General features: G+C 39.4%; 1 protein-coding gene across 2 annotated transcripts in view; it reads left to right on the top strand.

Moving 5' to 3' along the window:
• Positions 1-18613, top strand: part of zgc:171482 (zinc finger protein) — a 77269-nt gene extending 58656 nt beyond the window's left edge. The window contains exons 6-8 of one of the 2 annotated variants that reach the window (XR_009120358.1): positions 133-229; positions 13616-17609; positions 17703-18613. Coding sequence is in view for 1 of the 2 variants with exons in the window: in XM_058058370.1 (XP_057914353.1) it covers positions 133-229; positions 13616-13637 (119 nt within the window). In the remaining variant the exon portion in view is untranslated. Of the gene's footprint in view, positions 1-132; positions 230-13615 lie in introns of both variants that reach the window. The other variant, XM_058058370.1, reaches the window with a different exon arrangement.
• The last annotated feature ends 787 nt before the right edge of the window (positions 18614-19400 follow it).

The following is a 19400-nucleotide window of genomic DNA, read 5'->3' as shown; positions in this document are numbered from 1 at the left end:
CATCTGCCGCTACTGCGGATGATGATTATAATGATAAAGATGATGACAGCTTTTTAAGTGTTTCAAAAGCACCCATGCATCTTTGTAAAGTGTCGTGAAAGTAAGTGCAACTGTGTCTTTATGTGTCTCCAGGGCTGCGGAGTAGTTATTCCTGCAGCGTCTGCAGCGTGGTCCTCAACTCCATCGAGCAGTACCATGCACACCTCCAGGGCTCGAAACATCAGAACAAGTGAGTGCATCAGCTTATCGTTGCGTGTAAGGACAAATGGCCAAATATGAGGTGGATATGAGTTTTTGTGCTGTGCTCTTCTGAGGAAGTGAAGCAAAATGCCTATAGAAACTTTGCATAGTTAGACGGGCTGGTGGTGAAATTGTTACGCAATATTAAGCATGGAAGTACAATTTAGCTGTGCAATCATCCCTGATCACTTTGCTCCATCATAAAATAAATGAATAAATTATTGCTGTTTTGTCGTTGAATACAGCCTATTGTATGTATTATTGGCCTAAATTAAGCATTTTCAAGCCTAAAAGTGCTTGAATGAAAAAAATACAAATACAAGGCATTCACAAGATGCATTTAAAGATGTAATATATAGTATTCTACACTGGTCACTTGTACAGCGTGGGCTATAGAAGGCAGTGAAATTCTGCATGCTGGGTTAGAGCTCGCTTTTCGGAAATAAGTCAGTAGAAAAGAGAACTAGTAAATGTTGAACTGGTCACGTTGTGTTTTGAGCATCTGCCTATATTCCATCATGCACTGTGTTTATCTCAAATAGAAAGGCTTCCTAATCTACTGCCATCCTAAAGTGGTGTCATTCAGTGACCTTTACGTTACACTGATGACACAATAGACACTTCGGGAAGTAAGCTGTTCAGAAAAAATAACAGTATATTTGAATACTGTGTTAATAGTGCAGAAAAATATCCTAAATAAATTCAAATTCTGCAACTAATTTATTTTGAAAAGCAATGACTGTATAATCATTCCACAATGGAAAAAGAAAGGTCCAAATTAATGACATTGGAGCCCATGATGAGTGTCTGTCTAGGGCAAGGATGCTTATTTTGTCAATTGCAGGTAGATTCACTGTTGATCCTGCACAGCAAGATTAAATGGTGAACAAGCGGCATATGATAATGCAACTTTTATCTTTATTATTCAGATTTTGGATCAATTAACTCAGCGGTAGGATGCCTTTATCTATAACATAATGTTATCTGTTCGTATAGCTAGTATTGAAGAAAAAAGGGCTCTGCCCCGTGTCCTGAACTCCACTATAGAAATGTGTGATTTCGACACAATTATTTGATGATTCATTTCAAAATGTTCCCATTGTGGAAATATTTTAATTAATATGTTGTCTTAAGCTGCATGGCATACGAGTGGTTAGCACACAGGCCTCACAGCTAGGAGACCTGAGTTCAATTCCACCCTCGGCACACCATCACCAGGCCTGATTGCCAAAACAACATACTTTTATTGCAGGTTTGAATTACAGTAATCTGGAATAAAATCATTCCCACCCTTGGGCATCTGTGTGGTGTTCGTATGTTATTTTCGTGCATGCGTGGGTTTTCTCCGGGTACTCCAGTTTCCTCTCACATTCCAAAAACATGCTAGGTTAATTAGCGACTCCAAATTGTCCATAGGTATGAATGTGAGTGTGAATGGTTGTTTGTCTATATGTGCCCTGTGATTGGCTGGCGACCAGTCCAGGGTGTACCCCGTCTCTCATCCGAAGACAGCTGGGATAGGCTCCAGCACCACCCGCAACCCTTGTGAGGATAAGTGGTAGAAAATGAATGAATGAATAAATGTTGTCTTAATTTTGTCTGCATTGTCTTTTGCATAATCATTTTCATTTCTTGTATATCTGTAATGTTTTTAGCAAATGCTAACAGGACACAATACATCAGCTGCGTTTATAATGAACACTACAAAAGCTATTTTCGACAGAACTACTGAGAGAGCATATGTTCTGTAATTATCTTTATGTCATCTATTTTGATTCCATATGAAATAGTAATCATTAGTATTAAATGTGTATATTTTCTGTTTTTTATAGTAGAAGGTATATCTTTGGTACTGGGTCGTTTTAAAAGGCACGCCTAGTCTAGGACAAGCTGTCAAGGTTGACGACGGCGTTCTCAAATTCCAATTTTTGAGATGTCTGCACCGCAGTTGTAATTTATGGCAAAGGCAGAGCCTCATAACTCTCTAATTTGTGTCACTTTTACTGTGTCAAAGCGGAGAAGGATGCTGAGACACTGAAAGAATTGTTTATGAGAGCCATGGGGGTTAACATGGGGGGGATGTGTGGTGATACGGAGTTTTTAAAAGGTACAGAGAGCAAGGAAAGTAATACAAAATAAAAAAGAGCGAAGGATTGTCCCAGTATTGCTGAGACCTGCAGGGCTTTGCAAAGCGAGCGGTGGTCAGCAGGGAGATTTACAGGAGGGGAGTACCGGTCACTGGTTTTAGACGACAAGGTCTCCTGGCTCATTGCAGGGCAGGGGAATCATAGGATTTAACTGACATTTCGCTACGGTACTTTTCTGTGAGGTTAAGCAAATATGTGTGATATATACTGTAAGAAGGCTACGACAGCTCGAACCAACACAAAGACCTCATGAGGTTTAATGTTCATTCTTATCGCTGGAAGCTGAAGTCATCAGCTTCAGGCTTTATGCTGAAATAAAAGTTCAAAGTCTCGGTGAGTCACTTGGTTTTTATCATATTTCCATCCAAATTTAATTTAGATTATGTCTGACCTACAGTATAAATTAGTTACATACATTGAAGCTGCTGTTAATGTAGCTAACATAGTATAGTATTTTAAACTACCCGTATCTGTGTATTTATATTTAAGTACAGTTTAGCTCTAAATTAGCTATCCAAATTGTGTTGATATAAATTTTCCTTTCGTGAATGGGAGTCTCCTATAGTTGCCAGATGCATAGTCGAGAAAAGCAAATGACCGCAGAGGTCTCTAATTCACACTGGATCAAAAAACATTGGCATTAACAGCTGTGGCTGTAGGAAACCTCTGAATGTTGTTTGTATTAAAGCCAACGTCTTGATCAACCTCTGCTGTTGGTGTCAAACTCATATGTGTTATATTGCTGTCATATTTATAATAAAATCATCAATTGTATTAATTCTTCCCAAGCTGTTTACACCACTCCGATCACAACATTGGTTCTGTTGCTGCTGTTTTGTGCATTGCACTTTTTAATGTGGTCAAAAGTAGTTCTTTTTTTCTTCTCCACTTTCTCATGAAGTTGTCATATTTCTAAAACAACCTCTTTCCCAGTATTACTTCCGTCTAATTAATATTTACAGTATTCAATGTTGTAATTATAGAATTGATTAGAAGGCTTATTCTTAAGGTAACTTCAGAATGATAGGTTTCTTAAAATACTAGCAATAATTCATTCATTCATTTTCTACCGATTATCCTCACAAGGGTTGCGGGGGTGCTGGAGCCTATCCCAGCTGTCTTCGGGCGAGAGGCGGAGTACACCCTGGACTGGTCATTAGCCAATCACAGGGCACATATAGACAAACAACCATTCACACTCACATTCATACCTATGGACAATTTGGAGTCGCCAATTAACCTAGCATGTTTTTGGAATGTGGGAGGAAACCAGAGTACCACACAAACCACACATGCACGGGGAGAACTTGCAAACTCCACTGGAATTGAACTCGGGTCTCCTAGCTGCGAGGCCTACGTGCTAACCACTCGTCCGCCGTGCAGCCACTAGCAATAATATGAAATGTAAAATCTGGATGTGTTTAAAAGCACACAAGTCGTGCTGTCCAATTTTTTTTTTTTTTTGCACTGTGGAAATGTCAGATCTGCTCTGATTAAATTATATTTAGAAATCGCATAAACCCCTCGTTCACTGCGGTGAATTCTGGGTAAGTCCTTGAAGCACTCACTTCAGGATTGCAGACTTACAGTGTGCATGAAGTGTGAAAAGGTCCATGAGAGAGCCCTGGAAGCACAGGGCATTTTATAGCACAGAGCCCTTGCAGACATATTGCACAGACAGGAAGTATAAAGCACATTGACTTCACTTCTTAACGAGTATGAACGCTGGTACTGGAAATAGGTTCAATCCAGAATTGATCCTCAGGGGATCAGAAAGTTCAACCTCATCAAACTCACTTCCTTTACTCTCTTCCAGTCATTCAGTTGAAACTCAATTTCGGTGCTGTGTTAGAAACCACTTTAGTCTGCACACAGCCATTAACCAATGCATGTGCACTTTGTCATCTCTGCAGCAAAGTACAACGATGACGTGATATGATAGCATGTAAAGCTCCTGTCATGCTGCATTGTCCGACACGTGTAGCAGAGTGTCACTTTTCTGCTGACATGGCAATGTAAATACAATCATGCACACCCGAGACAAGCACTAAGGCACTGTGAGTTGTGAAATAAGGTGTGACACAAGGGTCCACGGGCAACAGTTTGTGCGTCGCCTTATTTTTGGGCCATGTGACATGAATGCCAACATCAAAACAACTAAATGTCTTTCATTTAGTAAACATGCCGTCTTTTTTGGCCGACACAGATGCATTTTATGCGATGTTTGCACATACACCTGATGCATTTTGAGGTTAACGAAAATCTTTTTACATACCCTTAGCATCTAAAAGGAGACATGTTATGTAATTTTTTTTCTCAGATTAATACAGTTCCGAGGTGAAAATGTCTGCTGTGACAGGCTTCAGTCAAAACACCCCAAGGACCTTGAATTACATCACACTTAAAACCCTCTTTTAACAACCCTGTTCAAAGCAACTGATTTTGAGGGCTGTCCTGTCTCATGCAAATAAGCCATTACTCACCCCGCCCCTATTCTACTTCAGTAGCAGTCAAATGTGATGTGCAGACCCTTGCAGCAAGTGATTAAGGAGTGACACAGAAAGAAGGGGTGTAGAATGAAAGCAGCTTGGCGCATGAAATAAGAAGTTTCAGCCCATGTCTTTTTTTTTCTACACTGGAGGGAAAGAAGGGGATTAACCCTGAAGTCAGGATATAACAGACCTCTGCCGCATTTCCAATTTTGCCGGCCTCCTTATATTGCCCAGTTCATGCGTGTATAGGAAGAGAGTTCATTCTGTGCATTGGTTCAGCACCGACATGCTTCATGGGACAACAGCGAACAGATGAGCACTCTTGTCAGTCATACAGTCACTTTCTCTATTGGGGGGGAGGCGTGGTCGCTTGCATACACACAGCAAAAGAGTGGAGCCTTGTTAGGAGAAATGCAGTGTAACACTGAGACAAACTCAAATTCCTCATTGTTACAGAGCAAAAGATTTTAAAGAAAATATTGCTGTATTAGACTGCATGGTGGACGAGTGGTTAGCACACGGGCCTCACAGCTAGGAGACCCAAGTTCAATTCCACCCTCGGTCATCTCTGTGTGGAGTTTGCATGTTCTCCGGGTACTCCGGTTTCCTCCCACATTCCAAAAACATGCTAGGTTAATTGCCGACTCCAAATTGTATATATATATGTATAAATAGGTATGAATGTGAGTGTGAATGGTTTGTCTATATGTGCTGGCGACCAGACTGAAGACAGCTGGGATAGGCTCCAGCACTCCTTGTGACCCTTGTGAGGATAAGCGGTATGAATGAATAAATGAATGAATGAATGAATGCTGTTCAAATAGGGGTGTCACAAGACAGTCAGTTCACAAGATGAGGGGAGGGGATAGACGAGATTAGGTCTATGAGAACGGGACAGAATGATATTTTTACATTACTTGTCAGAAAAATATATGACAATATATTGCAATGTACTAAATCGGCACTGTATTAGACTCTGCATGGCAGCATGACAGACAAAAGGGCTCACTCTGTTCATGGAATTGTTCTATGGAACAAATGTGCGAAACCAATGCACAGAGTGAACTCTCCTGCCTGTTTGAATGGGTGGGAAACAACGAAAACAGACATATTGATACATATGGAAATATATTACAGCTGGAAAAATTATTTGTCGTGTGATTAATTAATTTGTTTTTTATCATCCCAGGTCTAGTGTCTGAGACAGACTTTTCCTCCTGAACGAGGAATCTTGTCATGTTTTAATCTATTGAGATCCTGTCAGACAAGCTCTTGTGACACCTCTACTTATGAAGATGAAGTATGTTATCATTTCTTATTATGAATCAATGTTCCCTCTGGAAAAAAAGTATAATAGGTCTCCTTTAAGAAAGCTAAACGCTGATTTATAACCCCGTATTTTATACAAGTCAAACAAGAAATTATGTCATGTTTTGGGAATATGTATCTTTTCTAGAAACTAAATAATGAATACAATTCAATCACCATATTTTATCAACAAGTAAATAAACTACAGATGACTTAGCATGTAAACCAAAGGTCAGAATATATAGAAATAATTTCTGCATGTTCTATGAGCTTGTGCAGGGGAGACAAAAGCACAGCTGACAGTAGAGGAGGATTAACGCTCACCAAGGAAACAACAGTGAAAAGTGTGTACTTCTACCTCTATTTATAGATCTGTGTGTGTGTGTGTTTGTGTGTTGAACAGTTGGGATGTGTCACTGTAAAGCCACAACAGATTTTGCTCTTTTTTTTTTTTCTAAACAGCTGGATGTGTTTATTTGCCAAGCTTCCTTATCTGTCCTACGCATCTGTTTAGCTCACCGTCAGCTGCAGGTCATTCTTAAACACCCCCCCCCCCTCCCTCCACGCTGTCGCAGCACACTGCTTCACTGTAATTGGACCTGTTTTGGAAGATAACAGGAGAGATATAACTAGATCCGTTTGGCAGGTCATTTTGTCTCGGTGCCGTATGATGCAATGATGCCAGTGCACTTAATGGCTGTACTGAAGCAACACAGGTGGTTAATTCACCAGAAAACAAAAACTAATAAATCACCAGTGTCCCAACGTCTTTCACTTTGGTCCTCCAGGAGGCAAATTAATAAAAGAGATAGAGAATATCCAGGTTGAGTATGTCCTTCGTAATTTCGATCATATTATTGCAGAAAACACACTTTTCAGCAACAACTCCAACACATATGCTACTTTTCAAAAAAAGTTAGAATGTAACTTTTTTGTGTTACAATAGGAATAATCTTTGCTCTATTGTAAGAGCCTCTGGCGTAAACACAGACAACCAGAACCTCATGCCAATAGTTTGCCTTATCACCTTAAAGAAAACCTCACTGTTGGCAACCTGAACTCGCAAGTGTAAAGGTGCACTGCTATGGATTTTATTATAATCCCTCCTCCACATACTACGCTAAAAACAAAACTAAAACTAACGAAACTAAAAAAATAAACTGAAGCATTCCATACTTACATGTGTCTGTGAGGACCAGGCAGCTCTTAATTTAACAAAAGCTATGAAAAAACTCACAACAAGCCTATCACCTCATTGACTTTCATTTTAAACTCATATTTGTGTATTTCCCAGCTATACCTTTTGGGTGTTAAGTTGCTGTGTGATGAGTTTAGCCCAAAGACAGCTGGGATAGGCTCCAGCATACCCCTTTGACCCTTGTGAGGATAAGCGGTAGAAAATGAATGAATAAATGAATTTGTGTATTTCCCAGCTATTTTTGGGGTTTTGAGTTGCTGTGTAATGAGTTTAGCCCGAAGACAGCTGGGATAGGCTCCAGCATACCCGTGTGACCCTCTTGAGGATAAACTGTAGAAAATGAATGAATAAATGAATTTGTGTATTTCCCAGCTATACCTTTTGGGTGTTAAGTTGCTGTGTGATGAGTTTAGCCCAAAGACAGTTGGGATAGGCTCCAGCATACCCGTGTGACCCTCATGAGGATAAACTCTAGAAAATAAATGAATAAATGAATTTGTGTATTTCCCAGCTATACCTTTTGGGTGTTGAGTTGCTGTGTGATGAGTTTAGCCCAAAGACAGCTGGGATAGGCTCCAGCATAACCCTTTCACCCTCGTGAGGATAAGCGGTAGAAAATGAATGAATGAATTTGTGCATTTCCAAGCTATACTTTTTGGGTGTTAAGTTGCTGTGTGATGAGTTTAGCCCAAAGACAGCTGGGATAGGCTCCAGCATACCTGTGTGACCCATGTGAGGACAAACTGTAGAAAATGAATGAATGAATTTGTGTATTTCCCAGCTACCTTTTGGGTGTTAAGTTGCTGTGTGATGAGTTTAGCGTTCTTTGTATGATTGCAGACCGTTATACTGAGTAATGACCTCCTGCGATTTCCATTGGGTTGTGAGTTCACTGATAGTTTGTAATTGGGTCCACAACCATGCGTTTCTTTAAAAAGCGGCTTATGCAACAGAAATTACAGCACATCCCTCACAATTTAGCAACCGTTTTATTATACCTTCTCAAGGGACAATACTAAACAAGTTACACTTTGACATAGTACTTTAAAGTAGTCCTTGTACATCTTGCCTACCTTAAACCTCCAAATTGTCCATAGATATGAATGTGAGTATGAATGGTTGTTTGTTTATATGTGCCCTGTGATTGGCTGGCGACCAGTCCAGACCAGCCTTTCGCCTGAAGACAGCTGGGATAGGCTCCAGAATCTTCTTCCACTTTTCCATGATGACGTCACTGCTGGATGTTTGAGACATCCACCTTCCTTCTGATTGATGATGCTGTACAGGTGCTCAGTTGGCTTCAGGTGTATAGATGTGCTTGGCCATTTCGTCACCTTTATTTTCAGCTTCCTCAGCAAGGTACTTGTCATCTTGGGTGTGTGATTGGGTTCCTCATCATGTCGGAATGTTTCTCAAATAATGCTCTGTTTCAACATGAGTACATGTTGGAAGCATGCAGTCCCAGACTATCACAGCTATGTCAAAGATAATGGCTGTGTGTGATTTACTTTTTGTCACTATACTGCTATACAAGTTGTACACTGACTACTCGGTTTAGTTAGTTTCTGTCCTGATTTGCGGTCAGTTTGTCTGCTGCCATCTACTGTCTCGATCCAGTTCTGCAGAGGTTTCTGTTCTCCGGCTCCTCCATCAAGCGCAGCTGCCCCTAATCTGCAATCAGGGCCTTCATAGGCCATGCTGTCTTGTCCGTTGTGTGTGGTAGTGTCAGGTTGTTTGCTAACCTTGCCAGTGTAGTGTCTGTATCATTTTCTCCTGCCATTGTGAATCTTTATTCCTTGTTGACCAACTATATTCAGTATGTTGCTGTGCCACCTAGTACTTTGTTTTTGTTCTTACTTTTCGCTTCCTGGTGACCTGTCCCTGTCTTGTGCATTGTGAAAATAACAACAAAAAATAAAAATGACACTAATGAGTTTCTTACAGTCCAAAAAGTGCATTTGCAGTAAGCAGCAATCATATGAATCAATCATTCATATCCCTCATTGAATGGATGGCCTAAAAACAGTCTGACCTCTTGCCTGACATTATCTGTGTTTATGGATATTGCCTGTGCCTGTACGCTCGTGCCAATGTCAATGCCAATGTTGATGCAGGCCCAAGGGTAATGTGGGTGAAGTTGAGGACAGACATTTTAGCCTGCTCACTTTGGTAATTACTTAACACCGGTATCAAAGGGGTAAAAATATATATATCAAAATAGTCTTTAGCATATCAATTTTAATACATATTTTAGAACATGTGCAAAACTGTAAGTATACAACATAATGTGGGTGGAGGCAGGGCCAGTAGCATATACACACAGAGTGTAGGAGAGTATAACTAGAAATAAAATTATTCATTCATTCATTTTCTACTGCTTTTTCTTCGGACGAGAGGTGGGGTACACCCTGGACTGGTCGCCAGCCAATCACAGGGCACATATAGACAAACAACCATTCACACTCACATTCATACCTATGGACAATTTGGAGGTTTAAGGTATGCAAGATGTACAAGGACTACTTTAAAGTACTATGTCAAAGAGTAATTTGTTTAGTATTGTCCCTTGAGAAGGTATAATAAAATTGTTGCTAAAATGTGAGGGATGTGCTGTAATTTCTGTTGCATACTAAGCCGCTTTTTAAAGAAACTCATGGTTGTGAACCCAATCACAAACTATCAGTGAACTCACAACCCAATGGAAATCGCAGGAGGTCATTACTCAGTATAACGGTCATTCATCTTACAAATAACGCTAAACTCATCACACAGCAACTTAACACCCAAAAGGTAGCTGGGAAATAGCTGTGAGGTCTCTGCGCTAACAACTCGACCGAAATTACAGGGCACATATAGACAAACAACCATTCACACTCACATTCATACCTATGGACAATTTGGAGTCGCCAATTAACCTAGCATGTTTTTGGAATGTGGGAGGAAACCGGAGTACCCGGAGAAAACCCACGCATGCACGGGGAGAACATGCAAACTCCACACAGAGATGGCCGAGGGTGGAATTGAATGCTGGTGTCCTAGCTGTGAGGTCCCTGCGCTAACCACTCGACCGCCGTGCCACCCGAAATGAAATTAATAGATTGCAATATATTAACATGTATTTTTTATATTGTTAATTGTACTTTTGTACGTTGCGGCTTGTTGCTTTCAGTTTTGCGGTACACAGCTGGATTGCATCATCAACATGCATAATCGTGACAGGGCTAAATTTATATCATTTCAATCGCATATCATTGCTATCGCTCATTTGTGATTTAGGTTTGTCGCCCGTAAGCCCACATCTCCTCTGCCAGACTTGAATGCACCATCCCACACACACACTTGTGTGTCTTAGTTGGGAATACATTTACACCATGAAAGAACATCAGACCTCACAAATGGGAAAAAAAAACAGTATTCCTACACATCTCTGCATCCCAGCCTGGAGGTCATACTGTACATCCATGACATTGATAAAAGAAAGAAGCGGGAGGGTTGGCATGCCTTAATCATGACTCACAGCTTTTTGCGCTGCAACTGATGCCATTTACCTGGCACACACACGAGAAGATCCGCAGGGTGCCAAGGTGACCTTCGCGTACTCACCACCCCTTAGCCACTGAATGTTCTCTCTTTCATTTTCTCATCATCATATATCTCACATCCCACATGCGTGGCTCTGGGACAGATTATTGGATTATAGCCCTCATTCTGCTGGACTCACACAAACCACGACTTTTTTTTTTTGGATTCTATCACCTTGCTGCTTTGCACTTTACCTTGACTCATTTGTCTATGCACCTTATACGTTTTAGACAACACTGTACATATATGTTCAATGCCTCAATGTGGGACGACCATATTTTATTTGTGTATTTACGTACTACAATGGTGCAAATCGGTGCAAATACAAAGTGGGTTCAAGAAACCAGGTCCCCTGCATGCATACAAGGGAAAGTTTGATAAAAAATTAGAAGAGGTGAAGTTGACTTCAAGTTTGGATCATGACAGAAAGAGGGAGAGATGGAGGAGACTTCGGAATTGGGTTCATTGTCGGGGCACCCATGCCAGCAGCCTCATTCACACTGATTCAACTGCTCAGTGAGAGGAAAACTTAAGTAATATTTAGATTAGATCTATTAGAAAAAACACAAGCCAACCAAGTCAGAATTTATTAAATGCTTTAAATGCGAAAGAGTCATCTTTATGTTATAATTTTTTTTAAAAGCACATACCAAGGAAATTAGTCTATAGGAAATTAAAAAAAAACTGATTTAGCTTGGTTTATTTGCACCCTGCCTCTAAACCAAATTTCTCCCAAGGGAGACAAACAAATTGAACTGAACTGATTTTGTCGAAGGCTGCATGGCGGTCAAGTGGTTAGCGCACAGACCTCACAGCTAGGAGACCAGGGTTCAATTCCACCCTCGGCCATCTCTGTGTGGAGTTTGCATGTTCTCCCCGTGCATGCGTGGGTTTTCTCCGGGTACTCCGGTTTCCTCCCACATTCCAAAAACATGCCAGGTTAATTGGCGACTCCAAATTGTCCATAGGTATGAATGTGAGTGTGAATGGTTGTTTGTCTATATGTGCCCTGTGATTGGCTGGCGACCAGTCCAGGGTGTACCCCGCCTCTTGCCCAAAGACAGCTGGGATAGGCTCCAGCACCCCCATGACCCTTGTGAGGAAAAAGCGGTAGAAAATGAATGAATGAATGATTTTGTGGATTTTTCTATAGTTTGTCATCATGTCTTCAGTATATTTTGCTGGACGAGAAACAATATTTTTTCATTAATGTAAGGACAATATGTGGACTGGTCGCCAGCCAATCACAGGGCACATATACACATTCATCCCTATGGACAATTTGAAGTCGCAAATTAACCTAACATTCAGTTCATTTCAGTTCAATTTATTTGTCTCCCTTGGGAGTAATTTGGTTTAGAGGCAGGGTACAGCTGTATACAACCAACAGGACATACAGTACTTGACAGACATAAAAAAGCAGACATAGTAAAACCATATACAACAAGCATAAACAAGAGCATAAAAGAAACAAAGCATAAAAAAACACCTGAATTATACTGGTACCCAGAGGGATCAATGTGCAAAAAAAAATACCAACTGGTAACCTGGTAAATTAAAGTGCCAGTTTAAAGTACTAGTTCACATATAGACCAGACCTCACATTTCTCGTTTATGAGCTTGACTGACAGAGGGACAAATGAGTGTTTGTAACAGTTGTGTTTACATAACGGAACCCTGTACCTTCTCCCATGCATGCATGTTTTGGGGGTGTGGGAGGAAACTGGAGTACCCGGAGAAAACCAACGCATGCACGGGGAGAACATGCAAACTCCACACAGACATGCCCAATGGAGAATCAAACCCAGGTTTTCCCGATCTCATGACTATGTGGTCAAACCACTTGGCCCCAAACAGAACGAAAACAGTGCAAAAAAATAGTCTTGTAGGACAATGCAGATACAAAATGTGTGCAAGTGCAAACACCACATTAATGACGCGAAGGTTCCACTGTCATTTTTTTTTTATATATTATTTGTAGTCTAACAAGATAGGGTCTGTGACCCACTTTTGGGTTGTGACATTTGAGAACCACAGCTATGTTAAATTCACTCCCAAGATCAGGAATATTCAAAATTATAGCAGCTTTAAATCCGTTTTTTTCTACTGGGAGTCTGAATATGATTAAAAATGCTTGATGAAGTGTTTTGTTTCTACACTGTAATTCATCTCTTTGTTTGAATTAATTGTGCAGTGCTTTGTTTCTTGGCAGTCACCGCAAACAATCAGCAGCTTAAGATAAAGACCACCTCTCCAGTAATTACAGCACTTTAAATTAAAAATAAACCACACAGATTTGTGTGTCGCATCTTTCCTCTCTGTGTTAATTTGAAGAACAGCCAGGTGGAATTATGTGAAACAGGATTAAATCGTCATTGCAGACGAATAAAAAGACACATTTGTTTCACGGGTCTTTGTTTTGCTCTGCAGTCATGCACTAAATGAAGGATGTCAAGCGACATGAATTTAAAGGTAAATTAGATGACTGGCTTTGGACCACAGCGTGATGCAAACAGAATGCGTTCTTCTCCCTTGTGGGCTCCATCCATGTTGCCTTGTGGCTAAATAGCCATTTCTTGTCAGATCTGCCCACATCAGCCACTGAACAAGACTAACAAATTGTTTTCTGTGTTCTTTTTTCTTCTCAGCCTAAAGCAACACCAGCAATGAGCTACAAACAGAGGTCCCTTCAGAAAGAGATGGAGTTAGCCGAGACTTCACAAATCCTGCCATATGTCACAAACTGAAGAGTGTATGTGTAGATGTTTGTCTGTGCAGGACATGCATCCGATGTGTGTGTTATTATAAAGATAATAATTTATTTATGTGGCTGAAAACTATATCTTTTGAGATTGATTCAGCACCAAAGTTTATGACAAACATTTGACAGCCATTAGAGATGATTTGGTATGAACTGCCGAAACCCAGTCCTATATGTTAGGTGTCAGTGTGATGAACCAAATGTTTCTGGTGAAGCCCATTGGTATTCATACCTTGGCAAAATTTGAAGATTTATTAGGCAGACTATGGCCTATTATTAGTCAAAAAATATTGAAAGACAAGTTTTATGCAGTATTGTGGTAACCTTTCACACTACATGGAGATTGGTTATTGATCCAGCAGAGCCGAGCCGACCTGCCGTGGTTGTGATCGAGTGAAAAGAGGATCCTCCTCTAATTCTGTCTGTAAGTGGTTCGTTCCTCCACCACTCTGTTGGAAACACTTTCTAAAGTTTAGAGTAAGTAAATTAAAGCGGCTCAGTGGTGGCGGCCATCTTTAATGTCCCTGCAGTGATCCCGTAGCCTAATGTAAACAACAATCGGAGTGTATAAGTGACTATTAAGTGACTGTTATTTTATGTCGACAGGGCTCTAATAATGTTAAAAACTGTATTTAGAAAGTTATTAACAGGAAGGGATGGGTAATATGGACCAAAGGTCATATGCCAATATATTTAGGTAGAATATCGATATTACGATATATATTGATATTTGTCCATAACTGAGTTCAGACAAAAGTCAAAGCCAAATTTGTGTGCAAAGTTTGATTAAAATGTAAGCAATATTGAAGTAAAATAGCCACTGAAATAAAATAGTATATTCTCTTTTTTTAAATAAATATATAAAAAGTTAAATATACTGTTCAATTTGTTCAAAGCAGCCGCGTTAGCGCCGTTAGCATTTCCATCTCTCATTCCCCATGACAGACAGTAAACATAGTTATGCCGTCTTTGAAGACCTTTATACCGTCTTTTTCGTTGTTCACTCCCACTATGCAGCCTCCCCACCTCCATATTTCCGCAGGGATCTGCTCATTTGACGTTGCGAATGGATAAGGGAAAGCACTATTAACACTAAAAACACTGCCGGAGACGGAGCTGTCATAACTAGCTTGCATTCGGGCGGCGCCATCTTGACACACAAAACCTCCTTGAAATGATGAAATCTAGTCAATATTGATATGAACGACACGCTTGTTTTGGATATTGTGCTTAACGCCCAGCCCTATAAACAAGTTTTTTACGCTCTAAACTACAAAAATATTCAGTTTATTATTGTTGACTCATAATTGTCGGAAATTCATTTGACATGGTTGGTTCCGAGAACCAATTAACTGTGATAAACGAGAGGTTACTGTATTTGGAGTTTAAAACTAAATAGAAAGAATGATGGAACAAACACTGACCAGGGTATAATGGTCAAAGAACAAACAGTAAACATAGTTATGCCATCTTTGAAGACCTTTATACCGTCTTTTTCGCTGTTCACTCCCGCTATGCAGCCTCTCCACCTCCCATATTTCCACAGGGATATCCGATCATTTGATGTAGCGAAGGGATGCTAATTTGAACGATACGTTTGTTTTGGATACCTATGAACAGGTTTTGTACGCTCTAAACTACGAAAATATTCAGTTTATTATTGTTGACTCATATGTGTTGAAAATTAATTTGACGTGGTTGGTTCCGAGAACCAATTAACTGCGATAAACGAGAGGTTACTATATTTGGAGTTTAAAACAAAATAAAAAGAAAAATGGAACAAACATTGACCAGGGTATGAATAATTTTGGGCTACCTGTTTATGACTGTGTGCTCATTTCCACACCATGTGAGAACAACTTTATTACTCCAGGACAAGAAATCGCCCTACGACTTCAGAGTGCATGAATTCCCGCAACGTCCTGTGGAACAAAGGTTCCACAACCATTTTCTGGTTTGAATGTCTGAATCCCCCAGGATTGAATGCAACCCAAGTGATTGAAGCGTCGTCACGAAACCCATTTTTTGAGATGATTCTACACAATCCAGTGCTGCTATGGCATGAATTTGTGACAGCAGACAAAAGCAGCACAAAGACCTTTAAACTCACGCTTGGATGTGTGACGCTTTTTTTTTGTGTTGGAACTGTTGAAAACATTCCTTACAGAACTGAATATTGATGTCAGAAGCACTCCAGAGGCAACAAAAAAAACACCCCTGGTCTGTTTAAAAAGGGCAACGTGTAGATAACTTATTTTTTTGTTGCTAGAGCCAGAGGAAAAACATCACTTGCAAAACTATGTAGCAGTCAGTGTGCAATGATACTGTAACTAAATGCATGTAAACCGTGGCATTCAATTGTTTTTTTGTTTTTTAAATTGATTGCTTGCACATTTTGGCAATAACGTTAGCTTCGTAACGCATTAATGCTCAAACGTCAACAACTTTTACTACACTTCTTTTGATACCCAGTGAACATTGTGTAAGTCCTCTTATCACAGTGTCTGTAAAGTGAATTTCAACAACGGTCCGTAGCACTTTAAGATGAGAAAACACAGCTTACTTACGTGCTATTGCTAAGATCTCACTGATCTGTCATTTATTCTGAAGTTAAGGACTGAAAAACAATAAGCTATTGTGTCCTTTCTTTTTCGGATGATATCTGTTTCAACACTAATAGATCAAACAATGTTTTTTATTTGTGCATTGTGTGAGAGAAGAGTGGACTTCAAATGACCTACTGTAATTAGAAATAGTTTGTTTATGTAAGCAAGCGGTAGCTGCAAGTTGTCTATTGAGGATTACAAGAGTTTTGTATTCACATTGTTTATCTGCACTAAGCCACAGGGTGATGAGGGAAATGTGTTCATATTATTGAATATTAATAATAAATATACAGACAATGATATGTCTTTTCAGTGTGTGATGCCATTAGAGATGAACATGGAGGATCATCGTTGGTTATGTTCTCCAGAAAGAAAAACTAACATCAGTAGTGCTGTGTTGAATTGTTGCACTTCCTGTATGGATGGCAAGGATTTATTCATACGGGATGTGTGTTTGTGAATATGAAGCTGTCAGCAATGAAAAGTATATTTGAAAACAGGCAACTAACTATATACAGTATTTTTTATTGTATTACCTTTTTTACTTTCCTGCTTTCTGTTTGCACCTCCATGTACAGTAAATACAGTATTGGAAAAGTAAGGTCAATTTCTTTATTTTTGCTATAGAAAAATTTGTGTTTGACATCAAAAGATGAATATGAGACCATATTTTATTTGCAGGTATTTTCATCTGGACCGGATGCACGGCTTAGAAGATAGCACAAAAAAAGAACATATATTTTACATAACATGTTTAGAAATCGTAACTCGCTTTTAAAGTAGTTTTTACTCACCGCTGATACTACAAGTCCCAGAATGCAGTGCGTTTTGTGCCGTCAGTTAGCTTTACCCAGCTCTCTTTCGCTGTCACGAAGCTCTTAGAACTCAGGTTTGAGTTTTGTGACACAAATAAGTGGTCCAAAATGTATATACAAGTATTTAAATATATATATATATTGATAAACATATATATTTAGAGTCATATATATGTAATATTCTATGAATAGTATGCTCGTTACTTAGCTTACATTAGCTAGAATGTAACTTCCTGTTCCTGTGACTACGGCAGCCTTTGGTGGTCAAAAAGGCATCAACGGTGTCCTGTGACTAAAGCACTGTATTGTACTAAGTGACAAATTTACTTATTTTATGATGAAAGCGTTGGTGTTTTATCAGTATAATTTCTGCAATTTTCTGTATTAGTAGGAAGGAAAAAAAGAAAATGAAAAAAAAGAAGATAGCACCATTTTTTTAATGTGAGCTAAAGTATGACAGGTGTGTTCTATTGCATTGTTTATTCTAAATAAATAAATAGCACTATTAGTTAAATAGCACGATAAATACCACTGAATGTTTACTCTGTTTCAGATTGACCAGGATTGGTTGTAACTGTGTGGACTGCATTTCTGTGTGTGGATGAAAAGCAAGCAATTATGAATCTGAGAGAAGATGGATATTCGGTCAGAACCATTGCTCAAAAATTGGTCAGAGACACTATAACTTTTTGCCGCGTCCTCAAGAAGAAGGAAACTACTGTTGGAACAGATAGATCAAGGGAACTATCTGATGCTGATGACATAAACTTTTAAAGAAAGACCCTAAAACAACTGGTAGTGTCTCCAAAAACAGCCTGCAGAGAACAAATGTGAAGGTACCACTATCTACTAGTACATTGGCTGCACCAGTACATGCAAACTATTCCATTTCCCAACAGAATTTGAAGTCCAGGCTGGCATTTGCCCAAAAAAAAGTATAGAAATCAGACTAAAACAAGTCTGAGATAAAACTTTTAAGGATTGATTAATTTTTGAGGCTCAGCTGTACTTTTTGACCTACCTCCTTCAACACTTGAGGAGGGCACGCTGTGTGAAACTTCATCTGTCTGTCATCTTCAGTTAACACACATGCACAACCTCATGTTTTGTCTGCTAAAATCTGTGGAATATCACATAGAACACATAGTATCTACAAAAAGAGTATATCCTTCAGATTTCAGCAATTACTGTATATCTACTCAAGATATTCCAACAATAATAGATACATACACAAAAATGACCTGAATATTCCTTGGATCTCTGCGAGCGACATTAGACTTGCACATTTGTAGTATCACACCTGAGAATTTCAATTCTGTCATATTTTGTATAGGATTGGTTTCATACTGACGGCAATGAGGATTCCAGCTCTGGTCTCATACAATTAACTATCTGTATCCCCGAGTTTATCGCTTCATTTTCCATTTCTTTTCTTGTTTACCATTTACATTATTCATTAATTATTCTTTAATTCCCTTATTTGACTTTAACTTTCTGTTTTAAAGCTGCTACTTTATCCAGAAAATTTACCTGAAATTGATGCCATATTTATTGTATGTGTTTACATTTGTCTAAATAAAACAATTTCAATTGACTGTCAATCGACCTTCCGGTCCCTTCTGCAACACAAATTCACAACACTTCCTGTATCCAGTGTTTTTCACTCCGAAAACTCAATTGCGACTTTGACTTTACAGCTGACTTTTTAAATCATTCCTTTCTGATTTGAAAAAAAAAAAATTTGCCCAGACCTATTATGCTTTTTCCACTTTTCTGACCTCTAAATGTAGTTATAATGTTTCATATGATGAGATTTGCACATTTGGAAGTGAGCTCTGAAAGTATGAAAGAAAGTTAGGATGGCTCAAAACACTTGGTTTCAGAGGGCGTTGCAAAACTGTTCTTTTGTGATGTCACAGAGGAGCAGGCTGCCTTGTGGGCATGGCTGTAGGTAAGATACACTCTCTGCTCTTCCCCAAGCTCTGCTCTGTTTTACGAAACAAGCTCAGGCGGACGTTATTTTAGTTTTAATATTTTCATCTGTCAACATCTGTTTTTGTGATCATGAACGTGAAATATCTGCCAAACTGTTGCTAAATCCAGAATCAGAGCCTTCTCGCCGGGAAATGTGCATTAATGTCAGACACGTCTTGCACCCAAGGAGGTGGAGAGAACCACAGTGCTCACCGTCTGGACCACAGTAGTCCTGTGAAAAATGTGCAATGACCACATTTCCACTACTGATGTTGTC

This window comes from Doryrhamphus excisus, chromosome 20, assembly GCF_030265055.1.
Source record: "Doryrhamphus excisus isolate RoL2022-K1 chromosome 20, RoL_Dexc_1.0, whole genome shotgun sequence".
In the NCBI taxonomy this organism is placed as follows: Eukaryota; Metazoa; Chordata; class Actinopteri; order Syngnathiformes; family Syngnathidae; genus Doryrhamphus; species Doryrhamphus excisus.
The sequence above is the reverse complement of the archived record's forward strand: the minus strand, read 5'-3'. Positions and strand labels throughout refer to the sequence as shown.